This window comes from Lates calcarifer, linkage group LG20 (genome assembly GCF_001640805.2).
Source record: "Lates calcarifer isolate ASB-BC8 linkage group LG20, TLL_Latcal_v3, whole genome shotgun sequence".
NCBI lineage: Eukaryota > Metazoa > Chordata > Actinopteri > Centropomidae > Lates > Lates calcarifer.
Genome location: NC_066852.1, coordinates 18,515,367 through 18,540,702, shown reverse-complemented (window position 1 = coordinate 18,540,702; position 25,336 = coordinate 18,515,367). Strand labels below are relative to the sequence as shown.

Here is a 25,336-nt window from a genome sequence, read left to right as displayed (position 1 = left end):
GAAAAAAGAGAGAAAAGCAAAGAGGCAGCCATCACACAATCACATGATGATTTCTGAAACAAGGGTAGCTTTATAACTGTGCTCCACTCTAGCAACCAAAAGCTCCACTCAGTAATTCAAAGACCAAATCACCCCCCCCCCCCCCCCCCCCCCCAACCCACCCACCCAAGAAAAAAACAAAAAACATGCACACATGAAAGTGTGTCCTATAACACACACACACAACGCTGTGCACGCTTGTCTCTGGGTAGGTGAGTTGGATAATCCCATGACTCGCCTGACCTCCTCCATACTCCATTCCAGTAATGACGCTCGATTGGCTGAGAGGCTGAAAAAGGCGGAGGGTGGGGGTGGGAGTAGTCTGCCCCAGCAGCAGTAATACGAATATTATATAACCTTGGCAGATGAGGCAGGGTGAGGGGGAAGAGGAAGGAGGAAGAGAGGGAATAAGCAAAGAGAGAGAGAGAGTCAGCAAGAGAGGCAGATGTGATGGTAAGAGGAAGTGAGACTAGAGAAAGGCAGGAAGAGGAAAGTACAGTAAAACAGTAAAATTGCACAATAATGATTCGAAAGGCAGATAGAGAACAGATTTTTTTTCTAAACCGAATGACGATGCATGCATTCAGGACTGCATAGTATTACCAAGTGATGCTTTACAAAGAAGCAGTTGATGCTAAAAAAAAAAAGGCCACATTTTAGTACAGATTTACTTCACTTCAGTACATCAAACAAACATCAGTACATCACAGAACTGCGCTTTCTTTTTCATAATCTGCATGTCTATTGGGTTACAGTCGCAGCAGGAACCTGTTGGATGTTTGAATTCTGCTTTTCCACTTTTAAAAATAGTAATAAAAATTGTATATAATAATGAAATTCTCATTGATATTCCAATTCATTGCAGTCTTTATTTAAATTATCCAATGTCAATTCTTAAAATCCCAAGATCAATCTTTTCATTTGCTCCTTTTCTCCATAACCACCTGTATCTGCATTAAATGCGATGTGTTGGCAGTGATTACTTAGTTCAAGTGGTTCAATTTGTTATTACAGCGTGCACAAAAATGTTGCTTTAAGTTAAAAAGTAACATAGATGACAACTGCTACATGATTCATCTTGACTCACGACTGCTCTGTAAACCTTAAACTTGGGATTGTTAGCCGACTCTGGCTATCACGTAACAAATCGAGAGATTGCATCTGCCACCGAGATAGACTGAAAAACGAGAGCTTCTCGGCTTGCGTTTACTGGTGAGATATTATCTCTGGCTGCGAGATGTGAAGCTGTGGAAGTTGACTGAACAGTGTATGGATTCTGCTTTATTGAGTCTGTCCCTGCTGTTGAGCTAGCACTAGCTAAAAGCTGTCAGCAGATATCAGGCTGAGGTCTTGTCAACACAGAAAGTTTCGATGAATTAGTGAGCAGACTTTCAGTTTCTGCTCCGTCTCTGTTCACAGCGATCAGTAAAGGGGATGCGGTGTGCTTAGTTGAAGCATCTGCTCCTGACAGTGCATGTGTTGCTGTATGAAATAGCATTAATTTTTAAAACATGTATAATGATGACACTCTTGTAAAGGGTGCAGGGTTTTTTTGTTGTTGTTTTTTTTGTTTTTTGGTTATTCTGGCTCAGCTGTGTTGCACATGTGGGCTTAAAAAACATAACTGTGCTACTTTGTAGTCATTTCACATTCCATTCCACAGTTTTATAACTGGGAAATGTGTTTACAATTTAGCCTATTATGTGCACTTAACACAGCTTCATACTCAAAGAAACAACAGTTGCTCACTTGTCAAATTTAGAAGATACTTAGGTTCTCAGGATAAATTCTGATTAGTGCTTTATGTGGCACTGGTATTTATCTGACATAACTGAATTAATAAGAATCTATCTGAATTAATGCTTGACTTTGTGAATCAGAATTAAATGGAACTGGTAGATCAGTGCCAATAGCCAGCCCTGTCCACTAATGGACAGCCTTTCAGAGAACTCACTCACTATCAGAGTTGTGATAATGAAACAAAATGGAAATAAGTATTTTGCAGAAACATACATATGTATCCAAGGTTAAAGTATATGCTTGGAATATACAACACAATCTGAATTTTAATTTCTACCCACTCAGGCTTTCACAGTGCTTTCTATAATTAAAAAGGAAATGAAAATTATAGCAGAAACAATTAATTAAGGAAAGCAAAGTATTTTTAAGATTGTCCAACTGTGTTAAACATTCCCAGAGAAATTTGGAAGTATCAAAGGGAACAGCTATAAGACCTTGTACTCAGTAGTGGTATGTAATTTATTATTAAAAGCAATTCTGAAACAAAATATATGCTTACATTACTTTAGTTTTCTCAAATGTTTACTATAATGTGTTGGCCAAGTCATTCAGTTCCTATATGTGTGTACAACAGCACAGTGACTGTTCTCATAGTCTGCATTTCTTTGCTGAAAGAAACCACTTCTCTCTCCCAGTGCCCAGCTCATACTTTATGCTCCCACACATTAGCCTAAAAAAGCTTTGATCTTAATGGAAAAATCATGCTTATATCAGTTCCCACTGTAGTCATTGGTATACAGCTCCCCAGTGACATAGCAGGTCAGCCCAGTTCAGACGGTCCTCATCCTTTGGAGACTTTTTTTCTGGAGTGACATTAGCCCTGATCTGTCGTTGCCAATGCCTTCTCATGGAAATTTATGAAAAAATGTATAATATTTATTTATTTTTAAGTCATTTATATGTTCTTTGTTTAATTCAAAACTGAGTGACTTGAGAAAGAAGTCAAAATTGATTTTCTGTTGGACATTTTACACAGAAATATACTGTTTGTGTGGAGATAGAGATGATTGTGCATTCTTAACAACAACCTGCAGACACATACAGTGTGTTGCTGCAGGATTTAGTTTTATTTATAGTTATTACTTTCGAGTCTTGTTACTAAGGCCCTTCAGTATTTCTGCACAGCCTTGTAGTGTTGACACACATCTTCAGCACGTGTTCACAGTGCAAAAACATATTTGTAGGTAGAAGTATATTCGTGAGAGAAGTGAGTGGCAGCATGCCCCAGAGCATTAACACTGTCTAGCCTGCTCAAATTTCTGTTACATTTGTCTTTTTAAGACCAGGTGCTCGAGTGCTGCAACAAATTCTGTGCAGAAGTACACACAGACATGGAGTGTTAATGTGTTTGCGCACGCTCAGGGCAGTGTGGGCGGAGATAAAGCAGCAGAGGGGAGTGAACTGCAACCTACTTTTTTGTGTTTATTTTTTTAAAATTGAATTTAATTAATTCATTGATTTATTTTTGCTATTTAGTTCCTCCTGAAAGTATCGGTGAGTGTGTGTGTGTGGGGGTATGTTTGCTGGAGTGTTAGGTCACTGCTTTCTGCATATGTGTACCAGACTTTCTCTGTTTGTGTGTTAATCACTGTCTGCAGCTTGCATTAGTTTCAGATGTGCTCTTGTTCATCAGTACACACAAGTGTATGTGTGTGACTTACTGAGTGAGTGCACATGTTTATTGCGCTCTGGTCCAGTATGGAGGCGTTCCTAATGAGGCTTGAATCGGCGATGCATGGCTCAGAGCCACGCTTGTTGGCTGAGAGCATGTGAGTTAGAGCGGGAGTTGGGAGGTGGGTGTGGGTGGGGGGTGGGGAGGGGTTGGGGGGGGGCTGGGGTGGAGGAGTGGGGGGGGGGGTTTATAAATCTTTAATTCAAACACCACCCTGTGGTCATTTTACATTACCAGCACTCTAAGTCATAATAGAATTGAACTGTGTAACCTGTAATATTTTTTTAGCTCTCTACTGCACATTAAAATGCAAAAAAATAGAAAAGATAAATGAGAGCAAGCACTAAATGTAAAATATTTTAATTCAAGTCTTACAGCACAGTTCTTACCAATAAAAAATGAAAAATCTTGAATTTTAAAAAGCCAACTCTGTGTTAAATGCCTACATTTGGTTGGCTCTTGGTTGTGTCACGTGATATCCCTCTTCACTGTCTCTTTCCCGATGTCTGAGGACTCCTGAGAGAGCTATTACAGGTCAAGGGCTGCCAGATAATTAGTGTTCACAGCATCTTCACCCAAATCCAGCCATAGCTGCCTTAAGTTGACAAGTAATGAGAGAGCCAGAAAGATGAGCGCATCATTGGACACCATACTCCTCATAACGGAGGTTAAAAGAGGACAGTCTCTATAAATACCCTACTACTACCAGGCTGATGATCCAAAGTGAAGACCGGTACATATTAGAAAGCCTCTGCCAAAATATGCAGGGAGCCAGTGTGTGTTGAAATGGGGGAAATCCCTAAATTATTATTGGAAACCTAAATAAATAACAGCATCTTGCATTGTATAGTTTTGCATCATATACAGTTTACATTGCAGTATGTATAGGATTATTTACATGGTGAAACAAGGTTAAAATGACTATTACAGTACATATTGTGGTTTGTATGTGGGATTTTGGTCTTATATTGAAGTCACAGTTTTGTTGACGTTGATTACTGTAGCTCTTGTAGAGAGTTAAAAACAGGTCACAGGTTGCGGGTCGGATAAGTTTCAGAACGAGACATGTATAGTCATTTAGGTGTTACTCATACAACCTTCTAGGTCTGAGGTTGAGTTATGTATTTTATGTTTGAATAAACGTTTTGTTTTTTTTAGTGTGTTTTTGACCACATATATATTTGGAGTCACAAAGATAGTTTTGTTTTTAATAGTCATTGCAGTGCCTTGCAGTACCTAAAAAAAACAAACATGATTTGATATTTTTTTTATAACTTTTGGAATTAATGTGTTTTAGCATCTCCAAAGATGCACATTTTTACAGATAATGTCATCACTGCGAGGGTCACACTCGCTTCCAGACTCTGGGAACAAGCTCCCTGCTCTTACTTCCCCCTGTGTTTATGCCATCTGCAAAACAGTGTGATTGTATATATTTTTTCAGATGTCTGCCAAACTTGTCTGCATGTGTTGGGAATGATCTTGGCTAGTTCACTGTGAAGCTACAGCTAAACTTCTTAGCTGGATGTCTTCCAAGATCCACCTCCTCTACTCCCCTTGGTTGCGGTCCAGTTTACATAAGCAAGTGTTGTCTTTCCAATGACCATGAGGCAGCAGCCACTGTGAAGTTGGATCGTGGTTGTTTGAGGAGGTGGGTGGGGGATGGTCTCTGGTCTGTGTGACGGACACTAACAAGTTTCATTTATGTACTCTCTTCACACTCTGCTCCTGTCTTGCAAATATGGCTCTGTATCTTGGAAGCCATTGGAAGGAAAATAGGTAGGAACAACCCTTGGGGCATTACTTGAATACTGCATCAACACCAGTGCTAAGATATCCAAAGGCCTGAATGTGAAGTCATTATCAAGCTTAGCAAGCCAACTCTGTTACATAATACCCATATACATTCCAACTAGTGTGCTGCTAAAACAAACAAGGGAGAAAAAATGTAAGCCCTTATAATGCTGTCAAATTCTTGTCATGGATTACATAGCAGTATCAGTCTAACAGTAGTCTGGAGTCTGTTTGGTTGCAACATACCCCTATAACTTAACCTACTCTCAGTGGACATATTGGCACTTTGCCTGCGATACAAATGACAAATTGGTGTTGGTGTCTAGTTGAGCTTCGCACTGCAGTTCAGGTGTCTCAGTTACTTTAAGTCTAATTATAGACAGTCGGGGATAATAACAGCTCTGTGTGTGCACGCAAGTTTCTCAAGAGGTTTAAACAAGGCTTTCATTTGCATTGTAACACAATTGGAGGCTTGGAGTGAGATTTAGAGCTTAGCTACTGCACAGAGGAGCTGTCAGCAGTGATAGTGATTCACTGGGTTTATCTTATAGACAGCTGAGGTCATGACATCACATCCGGGCTAGCCTCTGCTCCAGCAGCTTCAGTAATCTTTCTCTCTGCATTTCCTTCATAGGACTGAAAAAATGAAACGCTTTCCTGGTGGTTGGTTTCCATATTCCATGTCAAATTGGCATCCATTACAGCAGTTGCTATAAGAAAGTGAAACCTTCATAATTTTAACAATTACCTTGTGATCACTGACAAAACTACAGCTCCTGTGAAAAAAACCACAAGCGAGGCAACGCGGGTACTTGCATCACTGTAACTTATCATCATATTTACAAATGTCAGTGGGATCTTGAAAGTTTTTAATGTTTTCTTACCTCTGGGACAGAACCTGGAAGTTCCAGTTTTACCTTAATCTCCCAGTTAGTCATACTGAAATCAGTACTTCTTGAAGTCAGACTGAAACTGTTTGCAACCTTGTGCTATATTACTGAAAAGACTATTTTGCAAATGTATTTTTGTTGCGCCACTTATTTATCTCCTTCTCCCACTGGAAAGGATATTTAGAAATTTACAGATTAGCTTTTTTTGTTTGCAGTTTTTTGGAATCTATGCTTTCTTTCCAATGAGAACATATTATATAATATAATAGAGTTATATAGTTTCATTCTGTAAGTAACATCCCCACTGTAATATCACCATTGTTCAAGCCCATCTTCACATTTAATTTTTGGACAATATTCTTTTTGGACAATAGAATCACTGATAAGAGAAGCAGCAGTTTGTTTATCAGTTTTCAGTTTAGATATTTTCCTTATGTGACCTCATATGTCTAAATGGTTTTCATGTCTCCTAACATCATTACAACATTCCACTGGGTCTGTCTGTAAGCACACTGCCTTGAATTTTCACAGACGTCTTCATATTTACATGCAGATCTTCACATATCCTCCCCCTCTTCTCTTCTCTCTCTCTCTCTCTGTGCATTCCAGCTCATCTCCCAGAACAGGAGAGAACAGCAGTTCTGCAGTGCCAGGCCAATCCAAGCCAAGTGGGCAGACCCATAAGATCTGTTTGGTGTGTTCAGATGAGGCCTCGGGATGCCACTACGGGGTTGTAACCTGCGGCAGTTGCAAGGTGTTCTTCAAGAGGGCTGTCGAAGGTTGGTTTCACTTATTTTCATCCAATCCTTCATTCACTCAGACATGACACACCTTGATGACAGGTGATATTATTTACACAAGTCTGTGTGAGGACAAAGTAACAATGTGTTTTCATTTAAATCTTTTATAAATATGGCCACATTAACACCAGGTTATGATCAGATTTGCATATTCATGTCCATATATTCCACCTCTTATAAGTGCACCCACATAGCAATGTTTAACATTCATTAATTTTGTACATTTTGTCGCAAAGATTCTTATTCATGTGAATCACAGAAAGTCAGCTATTGAAGCTGTTGCACAAGAGTGAAACATCTCTGCCCTTTCTGCCCTTTTTCTCTTAGGCAGCAGAAAATTAAATAATGTCTCATAATCCAAGGTCAGAGTGGAATTGTAGGTTTTTGTATTTTCATGGATTTGAATCTTAGTCCTGACCTTGCATGCCACCACCTTCTCTCTTGACTTTCCTGTTTGTCCTGTGTCAAAGAAGAGAGGACTTGCACACAATTTCGTCTGATAAAAAAAATTCAGAGGTACTCCAAAAATGTTACCTCTATGATAGCCTTCCATTTTATAGAGTTCTAAGCTTAAGCTTGTAACATAGCCATTCTTCTGCCTTGCTTCAAAAACACTTATAACCTTATAATACCTTATATAAAGAGCATATGCCTTATAATACAGTATTCACAGTAAGTTTCCAGTAAGTTTGTGTGCCAAGACGTTGGTGCCTTGACAAAATGTTGTGATGGGAAAGGTGGGAATGCATTGGACAGACAGAAAGTAATTAGTGTTAAAGGCTTTCCTCCATGCATTCCATCGCCCACTGCTTCTCTCTGTTATGAATTATTGCATATACATTCATCAACAATGCATACATAGGTAAACACTAACTAAACCACTCTATTTATTATCAGCCCAGCAATCATGCTAAATGCAAAGGAATGACCCATGCTAACCCTTTTTTATGTCCCAGTTGTCCTTTTTCTTTCATTTAGTTCCTACATTCACTATCTCTACCTGTCTGTTTGCGCTATATCTGTAACTAACACATTATTGAAATTGACCAAGTGACCAAACCTACTGTAGGGAAATCATTACTCTGAATGTAAGGTGATGGTGTGAACATGGATTGTTTTACTTCTGCAACAGTTCAGGACTAAAACATGGCTGGTTGTTAATAAGTGCATACAATAAAACATGTATTTGGGGCTACTTTTCCTTTAAAAACATATGCAAAAATAATGATATAGAAGCTGTATAATTACAAACGAAATGAGAGTTGTATGATTGCTAACTGTTATCCAGCATATCAGCTTTTTATTCTGCTGTGCTGGCGTAAATGCCAAGCATTCAAGCCGAAGTGTAAGTTTTATTTTGAAAAGAGCTGCCTACAGTAGCACTGAGATCTGTTATTTTTGTTTTTCTCCTCCCCCCCCTCTCCATTCTCCGGTTGTTGTCTCTATGGTGAAGGATGGAGAGCACGACAAAACACAGATGGTAAATAAATGCACTTTTAATAATAATAATAATAATTGTAATTATGATGATGATGATGATGATAATGATGATGATGATGATGGTGATGATGATGATGGTAAAACTATCACCTCTGATTTGCCCGTTTCCCTATATTCTATTCCTTCAGCACAAAAATATGACCATACTGCTTAGACACATGTATAACCTCTTCTGCCAGCTATCTGTTAATGCATGCAAATGTTCAGATTTGGTAATTCAAATCAGTGTAAATTTCCTGTGTTTTTTTTTTCCCCTTCAATTTCTGCTTGGAATGCTCCACCTCATCACGCTCGCAGGTGGCAGAACCAATAATTGCAATCACGCCCTATCACTTAATTAGGCCTATTCTTTTGCACTTGACCCACATTAACCTCTTGAGATCTGATGTCAGAAATCACCCCTCTAGTTATTTTTTCTCTTGTGTTGTTCATGTGCTTTAGTGTGTTTCACTGTTTCTGTTGATAACTATATTAAGGCCTTGTTCTGGTGTCTGTGTAAATCCACCATATCAAGCATTCAAAGGCACTATGGTTTCCTAATATTATGGTTATTAGCAATGCCTTTAAATTCATCCTGCTGGACTGATCAGCTGATATCAGTGCAGCTTTTATTTCAAATACTGGTTGTAGTCTACAGTAACAACGTCACGTCCTGTGGAAATCATGTATCTCCCAATTGTCAACTTTTTATAGGCTAAAAGGTGCCACTGAAGGCTTCTGTGACCCAGACTCAAGTGTGTTTGCGATTCCTGCATTAGCTGAGACAGTGAATGCAACAAAGATGTAGGTGAAGTGCTACAGAGCAAGGAGAGGGAGGGGAGGGTGGGAGAGGGAAGAGTGGAGAGGTTTGCTTTCATAGTCTCATGCGAGTGCTAGATAGATTTCCAGAATGTGCATATTGTAGCTTTAATCCTTCATTTTATCTGAGAAACTCAAATTCACCAGATTTGGAGACACATGGTTCTTATTGGACAGTGACAATTTGCAAGTTTAGAATTAATTTACCCAGTGAGTGAGAGCCAGGTTATATGTCAAAGGCATAATGTGTAGAGCATCACCTTTCATTTCTCAATAAAAAAACAGCTAAGCCTTAAACAGCCTTAGATAACAAAGCTATCTTAAGTAGATAAGTGAGCACACTTGAATTAATATATATTATATATTGATATATATTGATATACAGACAGTGGCACAAATTAGTTCCTAGAGGATGTTAGTAAGGTGTTGAAACATTTTTGAAAGGATTTAATTGGGTTGTAGGTCCTTGTATTCCCTGCAAGTTTTTATAGTATATTATATTTTATATATTTATTTATAAATGTTTGCTTTAGCTTATAATTTTACCTGCATATTTATGACAATTAATATTTTAATTTATGTCATCAGGTTGTAATTTAGTTGTTTTGTTTAATTGTTTGCTGGTCGTAGCTTCACACATACAAGTAGTTGCTTGCTTTTTAATTAGCAGTCAGCCAGATTAAGTAACTAATATTTATGTTGTAGCCCAACATGCTCATGTTAGGTACGAACTCAGCCAAAGGCTTCACCAACCAGTGCTGCTGGATGGTGCCAGGCCCTTGTTAACAGATCAAGGCAGGATAAGGGAGAGAGGATATCAGTGGGAATTCAGCTGGCACTTTTGACACCACAGATGGCTGTTTACGCCGTTGTTTGCAATGACTTCCTGTGATATCAGTGATGGCTGCAACTGGCAGCCCTGAGGCTGCTATCTTGTCGTCACACCGCCAACCCTGCAGATTCATTTCCAGTCTATGTGGAAAATGATTACTGGTGAGCTGCAAAGGTGATCCTCTCTGTGATTTTGACATGTCCAGAGAGGCACTGCCTTTACTACCAATATAAATACAAATTTTTACATATCTGATTTGGACCTTAAATAGGGACCACAATATAAATAAGTCATGTGACTTTTTGTGATAACCTGATGAATTTGTGTACTGTATTAAAATATATAGAATAAAGTCAATAACTGAATCAATCAGTCAAGTAACTAACAACATTGCTTTGATATATTAGTGCATACTATGATTCTCAGTGTTGGCTTTACTTTCACACTACTATGTTGAAGTACAGTACATATACAGCCACCTGTTTGCTCCACTTTGAATACAGAATTTATTTAGCTTCAGCTGCTATCAACATAGGACACTGCTGTTCTGAAGCATCATTAAGCTGAACTAATCATTTGCTTGATGGCCCAGATTCATTGTTTGCAGGTACTCATAGCACACGTATTTAGACTGCTGTATTAGGGTAGAGTAGTCACTCGCATGTAAAGCACTGCGTGATAGAGGAAATTAAATATGAGCCAACTCACTGTTACTGAGGTAACTACACAGACCAGTGTCACAGAGGTCTGAAAGCCAATATTATGCAATGTATGGAGAGCTTGTCAGCTATGAACAGTGGTTTACGGAAAGTCTTTCATTCTGAAACAATGTCTTCAGCATGCTCGCCAGTGTTAATAATGATATTAGTTCAATATTAGTCTTAGATTAAAAAATGTATATTATTTTTAGGCACTGTTTGCCTCTTTATATCACATTGTGATGATACAGATTGTGTTGTAGCTGCCAAAATTCTTCTTGACTTGGCATTGTTTGTTACTACCTATGCTCTACACTGCAGTGATTGACTCTCTTGTTTACTAAAATAATATTTGCTGTCTAAGTTGAGCTTTAGATGAGCATCTTAAATGTTAGATAGCAAATGTGTGAAACTGATGAAAGAGGTTTGTTTTTTAATGGCCTACATAAATCCTCCTGTCATTCCCACCTATAGCAAACACAGAAGATAGCCAACTAAAAGTAACGTTACAGCCATATCCACAGCCCTTGATTATTGTATGTTATATATGTAGCATATGTATATATCTAGCAGAATATGCTATAATATCCATGCTCCTTCAGAATGTAGTGATACAGAAACAAAAAATACTCACCATACAGTATTATTTCCACATTCTGTTATATGGCATCAATGTGAATGAATGCTCTTTAGTTCTAAAAGCTGCATTAAACACATGGTATTTCTGAGATCAGTCACAATGTTTGTGGCCCCAAAGGGCATTTTGTCATGGCAGTGTTGAACTTTGTATAAGGTCTTGTTTCAGCCCATCATGTTTCCTGTAGTCATGCAGAAACTTCTCAGTGTGTGTGTGAACAATAAATTAAGGGTTGGTAGCAGCAGAACAAGCATGTATGTATTTATTTATGTAATTATGGTATCATCCGGTGTGATGATCTCTGTGTCAATTTAGACTGTAGTGCCAAGTCTCAAGAACATGAAAAGACACATTACAAGGTTTCTGTGTAGTTATTTATTTTATCCTCTGCTTTTGCCATTCCTCACAGAGTAATAGCTGTGTAGATGTGCTCTATAATGAGTAACACTATTATACCAGGAGTGACTAATGAGCGGGCCCTCCACCTTACCTCCCTATATCTACAGTAATTGGTGATGGGGGAGTATATTATAATTTAGTCATCCAATGATCCAGAAGGGGCATATGCTCTTTAATAAGACGTGCTTTTGAACTTAACATTTGTCCCAGGGGACTGCAGCGATATGGTTGTGGTCCTCTATTGCAGAGCTTGAGCTAAAAACTTAAAAATGGTCCAGCCTTAGGTGAGACGCAGTGTAGATCGCCTGCTAGTTGAGTAACCAATGAGTGACTGGAGATCCGAAAGAACAGTTTACATCCCTGCTAATGTTTTGTTTTATTTGTTTGTGTCTTTGTATCTCATCTTTTTCTCCACTTGTGGGAATTGTATAACAGCTTTAGTCTGGCCAACATTTCTCTATTAGACGGGGATCAAAGGAAGCCTTTTAGGAATCCAATATCTGAAAATACTGTGTTAACAACAGTATAAAGCTGTTAGACCTGTGAATAGTATTATGTGAGAGGTTGCTTTGATTGCTGTCTATGTAAAATTATTTTTTAATTGCATGGAAATCTATCAGAATGTAATATCTTCCATTACTGCCCCCCACATACACCCACCCACAAATTTTGCTGACTTCCTGTTAACAGTGACCTGTAACTGAAGGTTGTGAAAAGTTGTGTGTCCTTTTAACTTGCAGATAACATCTAGTGGCAAGTCTTTCTAAATCACTGCCTACGGTGTGTTTTCCACAGTGTTACATGATCTCTGCAGCAGATGTGGAGTTCTCTGCTTGGTTAGTGACTCATCTGGCACATTAGTTGTGATTCTAGTTAATTGTGACAGTTGGATTTCATAGAACTTCTGTCATTGTGAAACGTAGAAAATGACCATGGTATGCTTGGCATGATGTTACGGGACAGCCCCTTGTTAATTTTGTCCATTAGATTGATTATGTCTCAGTCTGAGCTGAAAAGACTGTGTTGATGCTAGAGAGATAAAATTCATGTGACACCCCTCAGGCTCTGCCACACACAGTACAGTATGTACTTAAGGAAAGTCACTGTTGCACTGTGGCCCAGGCTACTGCTACTGAACTGACATTCTAACATGATGTAAAATAGATTCCAAGCTGGACCATACATTATACCTCTGCAGCCCCAATGTGAGGTAAGGGTGCCTTGCACAGCACAGTATGATATTGCAGTCTTTTCCCCCTTAGGTTTTTCTCAGCAGTGGTGTTGTTGTGTGTGCATTCATGTGTGTGTTGGTGTAAAAATACCTTACTAAACTTCTGAAAATTCAAATATAATTTGACTAACAAGATAAGCGTACAGGACAAAGTTGTACCAGTTCACTCTAACTAAACTAGTATCGTTTGCACCGCATATGACCAGGATATTAATAAAACCGTTGTGACTCATTTGTGAGAGCAAAATAAAATGTTTCGCAAAATTTTTTGAGAAATCAAACATTACACTTTTAAACGTAGGCCTCGGCACCCCATTAACATCCCAGTGTCTCCAAAGTGGTGACTCAGTCATTCACACATCATTTGTGCATGTTTGAGCAAGCAAAACAAACATTTTTGCCTCATTTAATCTCATGTGCATTACATTAAATTGTGGTAACTTGAAAAATAATGAAGCACAGATGTTTGTTTTGTTTGCAGAAATGTGCACAAGTGATGTACAAACAAATGAGACCACTTTGGAGTCATTTGGGTGTTAATGCTTGACATTCTAATATTTAATTTCTCAAAATTGGTTTGAGCACAAATATTTATTTTATTCTGCATAAACTTGCACAAACATGTTGGATCTTGCTAAATGGTGACAATACTGTATATGTGTGTGTGTGTGTGTGTGTGTGTGCGCGCACATTTGTTTGTGGGTATGTGGCAAGAGTCCTTGTTGTGTCATACTGGCCCCAGTCAGCTGTGTACAGTGTAGAAAGTACAACCTAAGGTGGTTTCATTGTGAATATTAATGAACCATGTGAAATTTCAGCTGCAGTGCTCATAATGTATGTACAGGGGAGCCACTCTATTGTGTGCATTCATGTGAGAATATCAGTAAAATCCCTCCCCAGGCATGTTCCCCTTTATAACAAATGCTATAAGTGTTTTTTGGTCCAGCTGACTCATCAGGAGGCAAATTTAAATCTGCATAAGATGCTGACAGCACTGTTATCAATATTGAGATGACAAGGATGAAAAGAAAGCATGTGATCGTTCCCCTAAAATGCTACAATAAACAAATAACAGCAGAATTCACTTTTGTGCTTCCTAAAATAACATCAGTGGCTTGAACTGCAAATCCTGTCAGCCGCAAAGATCGCATCCTATCCGGGTTTGCACCACAGAATGTAATAAGTGATCCATCCAAGCTGTACAGGAGAGCAGAAGGCTGATCTACTTGTAGTTAAACCTTTATCACAGCTGCACATTATTTTGGATGGATGATTTTTTTTGTTTTGTTTTGTTTTCTGTATCTTAAATGTGATCATCTAGACAGCGAACATCACATTAACCTGAGCCTCTGTTCCTGCCTCTGGTGGTAAATACATTCACAAGGGAAAAACTGTGTCTATGTCATGTTTAAGAATATGGTCAGAGGTGTGCTCTGTTGCACCTGCAGCCACATCCAACAGTGATATCACATTGTACTGGCATATCCTGGAGTACAGTGCAGTGAGATGAAGTGATCACAGTGTTACATGATAAGTTGCCTCGTACATTCATCATTTTCCATAACTGTGTAGTAGAAATTATAATTGGTGGTGTGAAAGCTTCTGTTTTTCTGTTCTGTTTTTTCGTTATTGTCACCAAACCACATGAAAAAGAAAAAAACACACACACACAAAAGAATTGCTCCCACTAACAAGTTTTTCCTCTGTAGCCAAATCCTGATATAGATTATTCATCTGTGCCATAGTGCTCCATTGTTGTCCAAAATATATTAAAAACACATGTTGGAGCCACTCACTGACCAACATGTTCCTTCATTACTATGAACACAGCCATTGTAGTTTATTTTTAGTGGCACACATAGATTGTCGAGCTGCAGTATATATTCACCAGAGCACCAATTCTGTGGCCTAAAAAGGTTCCCTGGTTTTTGAGTGAAATTTGCTAAAACCTAGAATTCTCTGTTGTTTTAAGAAATAACTTAGCTTTTTTTTAAAGAAATAATTTATTTGTTGCCTGTTTGAAAGATTTATGTCTTCAGCAGGAATTAATGAGCTTGGGTAGAGAAGTCAGAAAGCATTGAGGAATTTACTAATGGATTGTTAGTCTTGGTCTTTTCATCAGATTTGGTTTTTGCTTGCATATCAGGGAGGTTTCTCCCTCTGGTCAAATATTCATTGCTGCCTCACAAATTAGATCAGTGTAATCACAGTTTTCATCTCTGGTTTATTTTCCTACATCCTAATTATGTGGGGCATTGATACCAAACTAGTGAGAATGGGAAAGCATTCATGGTCTAGTACATGGGCCACAACAGGGATGTGGGCCACATATGATTGTTGGGCTAAAAGAGCTCTGTTGACAATCATGGATTGCACCACATGTTCCAAGTTCAGACTTGAGGAAGTGAAGTTGTCAACAGCAGAGGGATGCCACAGGCCTCTCAGACTTACTGTAGAATCAACAGGTGGTTAGTGTGGTCATAATACATACTGCTCAGACTAATCCCTCTGAAACCCTCTTATCCAGCTAATATGTCTAACTTTCCCCCCTTCTCTCTCTTCCTCTCCTCTTTACAGGCCAGCACAACTACCTCTGTGCAGGGAGGAATGACTGCATCATTGATAAGATCCGCAGGAAGAACTGTCCAGCCTGCCGCTTCAGGAAATGTCTTCAAGCCGGAATGAACTTGGAAGGTAAACAGGCTGACCCATCTTTAAATCAGGCCATGCCACATCCAAACACTCACAAACTGACTTTAAAGTCCCAGTGAAATGGCAAGTTAAAGCAAATTTAGCTCTCCTAATATGACATAGTGTATGTGCAGGTAAAATAGAATATGTAAGCAAGTTGTAGTTATGCGATTTGATTGGGATTTGATCACTCAAAAGGTGGGCATAGGAAATCCAGAGCAAAATATAGAGGACTTTTGGCCTTTACCCACACCACCCACAGTGAATAAATTAGACCTCGGCCACATTCTTTTTCTCTGTTCACTTTTTGCCAACTCACCTCCTAAAAGTGCAGTTTTATGTGACGGCCTGGGTTGGCTAGTCGCCCCAAATTGCATTTGACTGGATAAATTTATGCATACACTCCCAAGAGTGTCAGGATGAGTCATCAGAAATATTTTAATGTTATACAGGAAGGCAAACGAGAGGGACTGTTTTATGAAAATTATTGTTTTGTTTGCCATATACCAACAGATAACAGGTCAGACACAGGAGAAGAACTTGGAAAATGAGTTTCTTTTTATTTCATTCATCTGCTACCTTGGCAACAAATAACAAAAAAATTTCCCTTCATTGACTTCCATGTCACTGGCACGGTGACCCTGTCTCCAGTAGGCTATGTCTGGTTTCTGCCTAACCCAGCATCACCCACCCACGCTTGTTTAAATGATAAGAAATTCAGTAAGACAATGTTGCAATACTTATATTCATGTTTGTGTGTTTAATACTTGCATATTATACTAAATTGTATTTTATTACTTATAGTAGAATTGCAATTATTTAAGTATCAGTCTATAAAAGAGTTTAATCATGGTGGTATGTATCATTGTATTAGCAAGTATATATTTGATGAATCAAATATACTTTGTAATTTTAATTTGCTTTCGTTGTATTTTTTTCCAAAGTGTGTTAAGGAGTCTTGTTGATGCTATAAGACTGAAAAGACAGTAGGTTTTATTTTGAAATTGTTATTTTGACTGTAAGATTGAGCAATATTGGAAAATATGACAATATACAACATTTTACATCTCCGCATGAAATAAATATACCAGTGTGTACGAGCGAAGAAAAAGGAAAAAAAAACATGCATACCCCATAGCCATTACTGTGACTATACTGTACTATACAGCATCAACGCGTGGATGATGACATGGTCCTGTATGTCACACTTTCACATCTCCCACATCTTTTTTTATTCCCTAGTCATTTTCTCTCATCTGGAAAGGTCTCTCTGCCATTTTGTTCCCTTCCTACCGCTTCCCTCTTATGTAATATTTCTGTGCCCATAGGTATATTGTTAGGGTATTATAACTGAGATCTAAACTCAGAGGTAAAATGGTTAAAATACAGTGCTTTGTTTGTTAAGGTTAAAGCAGATCACCCACAGGCTTCAAAAATCCTTTTTGAATTTGTGGTTTTGATGGTTTCAAAGTCTACGGATTTGAGGAAGACAAAATAAGACCTTATAATATGCTGAAAGTGAATAAATGGCTTCCAGTCTAGCATGGTGCCAAGACTCCATGGCTCTTATGAAAATTTGTCTTCTCGAGGGAGGCCCTGAATGTGAGCGCAGATATTCCACAACAGTAGAGAAACAATTTTGAAATTAAGAATTTCCTCACCATGAACCATGAAAATCACTGACAAGTCTAGAGCTTGAATGGCTGCAGTGTGGATGGGCTGGTGTTAGTTACCCATCTGGGAGCATGTGTTGTACAAGAGAGTGCTGTTGCCTGCGAATGTGTTGTTCTGTACACAAGTGCTGGTATGCAGGCCAGGCGGAATGAGATAGCACCACCTCCCCATGCGCTCAGTGCATAATCCATTGTCAAGTCCAAGTCCACAGCCTTGGATCACCTGAATCTGCTTCAGGGGATAAATGATGAGGACACGATACATCAATTAAGCCCTGTCGAGGTTAAGAGAGATGAGCAACAGGTGAAGAAAAACAAGTGCTTAACGACTTGGAACTTGTGTTGTGTTGTCACAGCCGATGCGCCCTTAAGGCATGAAATTGTTTTCAGTAGTTTGTACAAATCAGTGCTGAGGGAGATTACATGTAAACAGTATTTGTCAGATGGGGGTAAAGTTAGTTTCACATCCAAAGAGAGAGAGACAGAAAGGCAGAGAGAGGGATTTGATGGACGTCAGTGCATCAGCAGACAAACTCCCACCAGAGAGGCTCTTAGTTGCCATAGAAACACCAGGAGAGGAAATTAAAAAAGGTAGAGAGTAGGGAAAAAAAACATGTTTTTTCATGGTAACCCCTCAACCTCTGACATGTTTTGCACATTTAGTGAGAGAAGATGTCAAAATGATGCCCCGACAATCTACATATTTTGAGCAACAACACAACTACCTACCATGGTTGTTGTTGCACTCAAGAGAAACTATAAAACAGGCAGGTTTGGAAAAAATGGTCCTTCTGAGAAATGGAATGGTTTCCAGGACTTTGTGGCTTAATACTGGGAACAAACCAGCATGATGCATTCCTGTGACCTTTTACTGGCCTGTCAGAACTTGTGGGGTTCAAATTCAAGTTCAGATTCATAACAGCCAGTACAATGACTGTGGTAGAAGATTCATAGTTTAATGTGAACTGAGAATTTAAAATAGATACGGTGATAAAAAACCATGGTTGTTTACAAGTGGTGTGCCAAGGTGAGGTGTAATTTACTTGACACAATTGTGCATTGTTCATGATGTTTACAGGTGAAACAATTGGCCATGAAATCATTAGCAACGCTTAGCAGCCTCTCTAATGTAAGGATTTACCACTTTATTCTTTTTTATAACACTGTATAACCTTGCTCTGTAGGCAGTATGTGCATTTGTACTACATTGTACATGTACATCCTCTGTTTCAAAGTATAACCCAGTGATATTTAACAAACTGGTCACTGCTTTGATCTTTAACTTATTCTATTGCCTATTCTCTGTTGTTTGGATGCGTGTCATTGTAAAATCAGAAATCATTTATAAAAGATGTTGAGAACAGGAGCATCTGTTCAATGCCTAAAAAGTAAAAAGAAAGAAAGAAGAAAAAATGACAGTCACTGCTCACTGGTTTCATGTGTCCTCTCTCTTTCTCTGTCACACCCCTCCCCACAGCGAGGAAAAACAAGAAGCTGATCAAGATGAAAGTGCACCGGCCCCCTGGATCATCAGAGCCCATCAGCAACATGCCTGTTCCAGTCATCCCCAGGTGCATGCCCCAACTCGTGCCCACCATGCTGTCTGTGCTGAAGGCCATCGAGCCAGAAATCATCTACTCTGGCTATGACAGCACACTGCCCGACACCTCGTCACGGCTCATGACCACTCTCAACAGGTTGGGGGGACAGCAGGTCATATCTGCAGTCAAGTGGGCCAAGTCACTGCCAGGTAAGAAGAAAACAAAAACATGTGTTTCCTCAGAATCAGAATCAGACTAGACAAAGACAGCTAGAAAGTAGAAGTAAGAGTAAAGAGCAAAAAGCAAATACTATATTTACAAGGAACATAAATATACTTAGAATTTAAATGTGGGGGGGGGGCAGGATTAGAGTCTGTGACAGTCTGCGTATGTGGGTGGGTGGGGGAGGGACTTAGATCTTGTTAAGGAGCCCGGTTGCAGACAGGAAGAAACTGTTCTTGTGGCGTGAGGTCTTGGGTTTGATGGACTGCAGCCTCCTGCCAGAAGGGAGTGTCTTGAAAAGTTTGTAACCAGGGAGGGAGGGATCGGCCATGATCTTTCCTGCCCACCTCAAGGTCCTGAAGGTGTACAGTTCCTGGAGAAAAGGCAGGTTACAGCCCATCACCCCCTCCTTTCTTTGGTTTGGTTTAGATGCACACTGCTGCTCAAGCAAAGGTTGTTGCTGGCAGTATTAATAGCTTGCAGCCCAGTCAAACATGTAGTGAAATGACACAAATCAGGGAGGGAAAACAGAGACAAGCATGTTGAGTCATGTTACTTTTAATACATGCAGCTGGTCAAGGAAGTTGCATCAGTTTTAGATAAGAAGGGAACATTTCCTTGGTTGTGCACGGCAACATTTGCAGACTACACATGGGAAAAACAGTGGTGAAGCTTTCACTGTTTCCCTCCAGTTAATCGAGCAGCTGCTTGTCAGCATTGTTATCATTCCTCAGTAAAAGTAAAGAACATGAGTAGCCACAAGTTAACTTGCGCAACAATCCAAAATATGTGACATTTCCGGTGAAGAAACAGAACTAGCCACAGTTCAGTGTCACATTTTTTCTTCAGTCGATAAGACAGTACTCTCATCAGATTAATGATATTTGATATGGCTCTTCAGATTTAGGCTACAGCTTCTAGTTGATCAAATGGAATCATATGGTTAATGAGAAACAAAGAAGGAGCCATTGTGTAGCTGAAGTTCATCATTTTGCTGATTGAATTCTGTTTAGGGTGGTAGGTGGTCAGTTTACTTTAATGCTGTGGTGGCTGCTGTGGAAGTTCATTGTCCTCCAACTTCAGACTGTATAAAAATATATACTGTATTTTTATTTTCAAACTGATTCCTCTTGACAGTAGAGCCAAAGAACAACAGATGCCCAGCAACCATGTGTGACCACTGTAATTACAGACAGAGGAGCAGAGCAAGGAGCAGAGCAATCATGGCTTATGAAAGGTTATTGAACTTAAGGCACCCAAGCTCTCCAAAATGCTTTGATTTTGATCAGGTCATGACCAAGGTTAATGTCTTTTTGAACGTGCATAAAGAACATTCTTAATGATGCCTCTACAACCTGCTCAAAGTCATTATCTCTTAATGCTTTCACACATGCACTGCAAAGATGAACTTACCTAGAAATTACATGAAGAAGGAGATCTCCAAATCAGTTGCAACTTTACCCTGCCAGCTCTCTAGTGCAAAGTCTGTGTCATGTCCGACACACCCATGTGTGAATAGAGCAGGTCATTACATGGGAAATTCACAGCGGGCGAGCGAGTGGGTGCATTTATGATGTCTTGATGTGCTGTAAACAAAACACTGGGATTTCCGCAGTGTACTTTTTGCGTCATGCATTGCCTCCTGCACGCCTGAACCAGGCACCAACCCTCACCAAAACCAGAATGTGTCTGACAAGGACAACCTCATTTTGCGAAGAAAATGGCCTCTGTTCAGTAAATGTTCCTACAGCAAGAGAAAAATTCAATTTTTCATCTCAAAGCAGATAAAATCACTGCATTTACTGTCAGTGTCATCTTTACTCACTGGAGCGTTAAATTATTGTTTCAGTTTCTGGATTAGTTCATGAGAGAGCAAGTCAACATGATCAATGGTATTAGAATCAATATGAGCTCCTATCAAGCTATGACTCCAAAAGAAATGCTTTGGGATTCAATTCATAAAGAGATAAATTTATATTTTACTGTTGTCCCAAGTAATGTAAATTCATGTTATAAAGAAAAAAAAGATAATTGCTGGGTTTAAAGGCTACCCAGTATCCATTCCACAAAAACAAAAATGGAAACACAAAGAGTTTGGAATTTCAACCACCCATGATACTGTAGTTTCTAATCATGAGAAAGAAGGCACATGACTTGATAATCGCTCCAAGTATTTGCTTGGAGATTTTCTCTTCCCGCTCTAATTGTTGCCATTGGTCACACCAAAGATTCAAGATCAGATTTCAGAGAGAAATCATTAACTTTTTTTCTTTTTCTTTTTTTTTTTTAACAGTGATTTCTCTGTGTGTGACAGTATGATGAGGGGACAAATCTGGCTCCAGTCTAGTTGTGTGTGCATTGTCTACAGCTGGCAAACTGCCAAGGTGATAGTGAGGAAAGGCTCTTGGGGGTGGGGAGGCTCTTACATAACAGCCATGGTTTAAAACAAATGCAATGTGAAAGGACTTCTCATGTGCAGTTCCACTTGTATAGTTTTGACAGTGTGGAAACAACTGAACTGCAATTTAAATCCAGTTTGAGCATTGATTTAACTAGATGGTCCTCTTTTGTTTTGTGTAAGCTGGCGTCCTAATTGCGTTTTAATGACGTATTGAGAACTACACATTACTTTTTCTTTTCTTCAGTGTTTCTGTATCTTCCTGAAATCAAGACATGAAGATAGTATGCTGTGCATTTAATAAATATATAGAAATAATATTTTAATTAATGTTTATGTGTATACAGACAAAATTCTTCATATTGCATGAACTATTGCCACATAACACAGCATTTAGCTTAGGCTAAGCTGAAAAATATCAACAGTGGAGATACACAGGAAATGTGGTGAAAGAGAGAAGGGGAATTACATGCAGCAAACTGCCTGGGCAAGAGTCGAACTGGTGACTTGCTGCTCGGGGTCTTATGCGCCCTAACCATTTGGCTCGTGGATCACCCAGACCCATCTTTAAAGAACAACTTAATGCTCAAATCTAATGATGCCTTTTTTAGTATGATTGGGCCTCTCTGTCTGTCGACCTGGCTTTTTGTGTGTGTGCTTTCTTTTTAATTTGTTTTATCTGACCTTTCTAGGCTTCCGCAACCTGCACCTGGATGACCAGATGACATTGCTGCAGTGCTCCTGGCTCTTTCTAATGTCCTTCAGCCTTGGTTGGAGGTCGTATGAGCAGTGTAATGGTAGCATGCTCTGCTTTGCCCCTGATCTCGTCATCAACAAGTGCGTACCATGGCCAGATGTTGTATATTTATGCAGCACTTTCTCCAGCACAACATTTTGTCAACCATTTTTCTTTTGCATTTGCTCATTTCAGGGTGTCAGTCTCACTTCATCACTTGGCTTACATACTCCCCCATGTATCTATTCATGACTCAGATTGGCTAGGTCATGAAGCTGGCAATGACTGTATATTGGAAATTTGGCAGTTTGTGTGTTAAGATGTTAAAAGAGGAGAAAAGAAGCAGCTGCTGATGCCATGTTTATCAGAGGAAGCACATGGCTGTTTGCACCCTTCCAAGGCCAACAGTCGACTTATCTGAAACAAAGACTGTGGCACAGGAGAATTTATCCTTACAAATGAGCAAACCATGGCAAAAAAAGTCAAAATGTGGTTAAAAACCTCTACACTCTACTGCCTTTAAAAGAATAGTTTGGCATTTTTGGAAACACAGTTTTGCTCTCATGCAGAGGGTCTGATGTGAAGATCGATACCACTCTCATGTCTGAGCCTTATGTATAGAGCTGTAGCCAGGAGGCAGTTAGACTAGCTGGGAATAGGGGACAGGAGCTAGCCAGACTAAGTTAACAGTGTAAAAAACTCCACCTCCAATGCTCATTAAATGACATGTTTTATCTCATATGTTTAATCCATGCACAAACACAAATGTAAAAGTGACATGTTATGTTATCAGACAGTATATCCTTGTCAGAATTTAAAAATTTCCAAGTGTCAATGACAGCATAGGCATCAAAAATCCAGAGTCAGTCAGGATATAAAAGTGTACATAAAATGTGTACATACCTAAAATGTTGAACTATTAATTTAAGAACAAAGGACAAAAAATTAGATGTAGTTAAACGTATCAGCTACAATACTCTGTGCTCACAAAATCAGTTTACTGTAATACAGCCTTGGCGATCATAAATCAGAATATTACAAAAACTAAACCACAATCCCATATGGTGAAATTCTCTTTTTTTTTTTTTTTGATATCGAATCCTTACATCATGCTGCTCAAACAGTAACAACTGCCAACAGGTGCTCAATCCCAGATGCTCTGTTGATAGGGTGAAAAGAAATATTCTTTAATAATCATAAGAATATTTGTAGTGATTTATTGAAATAAATCTTTATAGGACATTAAAAAAGCACTTTGATCATGCAGACAGATCATGCAGTGCATCAGCTACATACTGAACCATGCAGTAAATAATCTTCTGTACTTAATTGAAACCACAGAGGCACGGGCTCAGGTACGACAGCAGTATGTTAATTATAAGGCCTCATTACTCAAACAGTCCCAGGCTGCAGAAATTGATTGTGTTTGGATATATCTGTGCTTACCGCAGTCTTTGTAGTCCCCAGAGGAAACAAGATAGAGGCTAATCCCCCGTCAGCTTGTCTGTTCCCATAGGGTTGTTTTTATCTTTGGAAGCTCAGACTTTAAATGCTTAGGGAGGTAAAACAACATTGGGCCATTTCATCCATCATCTTCAGTCTTAATCCTTCAAACCTCTTCACACTTTAGTGGGCTTTTGATGATTATTTCCCACAACAGGACTTTTCTTTCTTTCTTTCTGTTTTTTTTAAAACCATTACTGGTTATAGAAAGAAGAGAGGTGCTCCCTCTCCTACCTATGCTGTGTTCCGCTAGCTTCAGTTGTAGCCTTTTTCTGAAAAGGTAAAACATGTTAAGAGTTCAATTTGAATTTGTATCTGCCAATAAAAGAATAAGTAAACAACATTTAGAGCCTGACCAAACATTTCAGTGATAACTTTTAGAATATTTTGCCACTGAAACATATCTTGATTACTTCTGTGCTAAACACTGGGAGAGAGTTCTGGTCATGGCTCTTGTTTTCACATAACCACAGACTCTTATGTGACCATGTAGAAGTCGTCTGAAGTGCAGTGCTCTTTTGCCCAAAGTGTAAATGTTGTTTACTTCATGCTGAGTCAAAGGAGTGCAACAAACACCCTGAACTCTTGCTGCTGACTACCTGCAAACAGCTCATCCTCTTTATTGGAAATACCATGAAAGTGAGGCCTGAGCTGTGAAGAGTCATTCCCAAATGACACGTAAAACCCAAAGGGGGTAAAAATAGATACGAAAGGTGAGGAAGTCATTGCCAGTGGCGCTACAGTTGGTCAGAATGAATAGACAGCTCTAAAGCCAAGGCTCCAAATCTAGAGAATGTGCATTATTGATTTGAGAGGTAGAAAGTAATGTGAGCTGTGTGTTAGTGGAAGTGAAGTGTGAAAATCCATCAGGACTGATTTCACAGTCCAGTTTTCTCTTGCAGGGCTGAAGCACTCCCCTGCAGGGGCTGTTTATTGAGAGCTGAATAACATGATGAGAGCTTTAGAGCTTTAAATCTAATCTGTACGTCTCTCTTCCCTCTGTTTTCCCCTGTTTCTTCCTTGGCTGTCTCCACCTGTTCAACTCTTCTCCCATCTCTTTCCCCTCCTCACCTCTACTTTCTCTATTCCCTCTTCTTGCCCTCCTTTCAGAGAGCGTATGAAGCTGCCCTTCATGAACGACCAGTGCGAGCAAATGCTGAAGATCTGTAATGAGTTTGTCAGACTACAAGTGTCCTATGACGAGTACCTGTGCATGAAGGTCCTGTTGCTGCTCAGTACAGGTAATGGAACACACTTTGCTCTGAAAAAAACACAGCAGCGTTTTTCAAATTTCATGGACTGCAGTTATAATGGGATTAAAACAGATCTCAAAATTACTTTTCCATCTCATTGACTACGTAATACTGCTGAAACCTTTTGCAGTGTGCGGTAGGCTCAATTTGTCATTTGTAGTGTATATTGCAAAGTGGAGGACAAACTGTATCAGAAATGCAAAGTACAACTCATAGCTGAATGCAGACA

General features: G+C 39.2%; 1 protein-coding gene across 2 annotated transcripts in view; it reads left to right on the top strand.

The window, feature by feature from the left end:
* Positions 1-25,336, top strand: part of LOC108893559 (glucocorticoid receptor) — a 67,164-nt gene that overhangs the window by 33,589 nt on the left and 8,239 nt on the right. The window contains exons 3-8 of one of the 2 annotated variants that reach the window (XM_018691679.2): positions 6,805-6,974; positions 8,449-8,475; positions 15,668-15,784; positions 18,932-19,204; positions 22,308-22,452; positions 24,965-25,095. In XM_018691679.2, coding sequence (XP_018547195.1) covers positions 6,805-6,974; positions 8,449-8,475; positions 15,668-15,784; positions 18,932-19,204; positions 22,308-22,452; positions 24,965-25,095 — 863 coding nt within the window. The remainder of the gene's footprint in view (positions 1-6,804; positions 6,975-8,448; positions 8,476-15,667; positions 15,785-18,931; positions 19,205-22,307; positions 22,453-24,964; positions 25,096-25,336) is intronic. The other variant, XM_018691680.2, reaches the window with a different exon arrangement.